General features: G+C 54.8%; 1 protein-coding gene across 1 annotated transcript; it reads right to left on the bottom strand.

The window, feature by feature from the left end:
• Positions 1-213: 213 nt before the first annotated feature.
• Positions 214-666, bottom strand: LOC130712645 (uncharacterized). The gene has a single exon (XM_057562467.1). The coding sequence runs from the start codon at positions 664-666 to the stop codon at positions 214-216; it is 453 nt and encodes a 150-aa protein (XP_057418450.1).
• Positions 667-1,124: the final 458 nt, after the last annotated feature.

The raw sequence follows: 1,124 nt of genomic DNA, 5'->3' as shown, positions 1-1,124 counted from the left end.
GAGCGCCTTACGTTCCTCGAGGAATCCAGTGTTAAGGGTGCGAAGGCGGGCCATCTCAGACCGTAGCGCCTCAGCATCTCTGGCGGACCACTTATAACGGTGGAATGCGTGGAGCATCGTCGCCAAAGCGCCTTCAGACACTCTGTCTAAGCCATGTTGTTGAACCACTTCATCCATCCTCATGGTTTGTGTCAAGGATAAGGAACATGGCAATCACCGATTTACAGAGCTTAGGGGCGAGGGCAAGTTGTGTCCCAAGGGTGGTGGCGGCGGCGAGATAGCGGTTGGTACCGAGCTCTGACAAGAGAGTGGTGGGGCCACCTTCCCCTCAGGGAGTGATTCACTGACAGGATTGCCCCGGGTAGTGGGTGAAGAAGCTGGAGTCACATTGGGAGGACCGCCGAGCGGAGCCGCTTTGAAAATCTCTTTCGGACCAGGAGGAGCCGCGGCGGTGGCAGGGGTGTTTTCCCTGCCAGAGGAAGAGGTAGAAGTCAAGACTTGTGGCTTCTTGGGAGGCGGGCGGAGGGCTCCCTCATCGAGAGCTCGTTTTCCACCCTGACCCGCCGTGGAAGGTGTCCTGTCGCCCTTTAGGTTGACCCAAGGGGGGAACGGGATGTTCCTTCTCTTTTCAAAGGTGGCCAGAAGTTCCGCACTAGCAAGATTCATTTTTCCTGAAACAAGCGAAATCCAATAAAAGTCAGCAAGGGATAGGAAGTGTAAAATAGGCAACGGGCCAGGGTCGGAGCAGAGAGGGGACAAGAAAACATAAGTAAGCGGCGGTTGGTGGAATTTTGGCTTTACCGATCACGCGAGAGCAGTCTAAAACTGGGAGTTTGGCTAGGAAGCCGATCACAGCCTTGTCCTCAGGGGTTAAAGAGTCCTCAGTTGGGTCGATTACTGAGGAAACTTCTTGGGTCCAGTAGAAGGGAAATCGGGCGGTCCCGTCCCTCCAAGTAAAAATTTCGGGGTATTCGTGGGATACCACGATTTTGAAATACCTACGGGCAAGGTTGGTGGTGATTGTGGGCCAGAAAGGGTTGAAGCGTTGACGGTTGGGTCTAGCTTCAAGGGAAACCCAGCCGCGTGGTGGTGAAGGCTGGGCGGACGTCCCGTAGAAGTAAAAG

Source organism: Lotus japonicus, chromosome 4 (assembly GCF_012489685.1).
Source record: "Lotus japonicus ecotype B-129 chromosome 4, LjGifu_v1.2".
Lineage (NCBI taxonomy): Eukaryota > Viridiplantae > Streptophyta > Magnoliopsida > Fabales > Fabaceae > Lotus > Lotus japonicus.
This window is presented reverse-complemented; position numbering and strand designations above follow the sequence as displayed.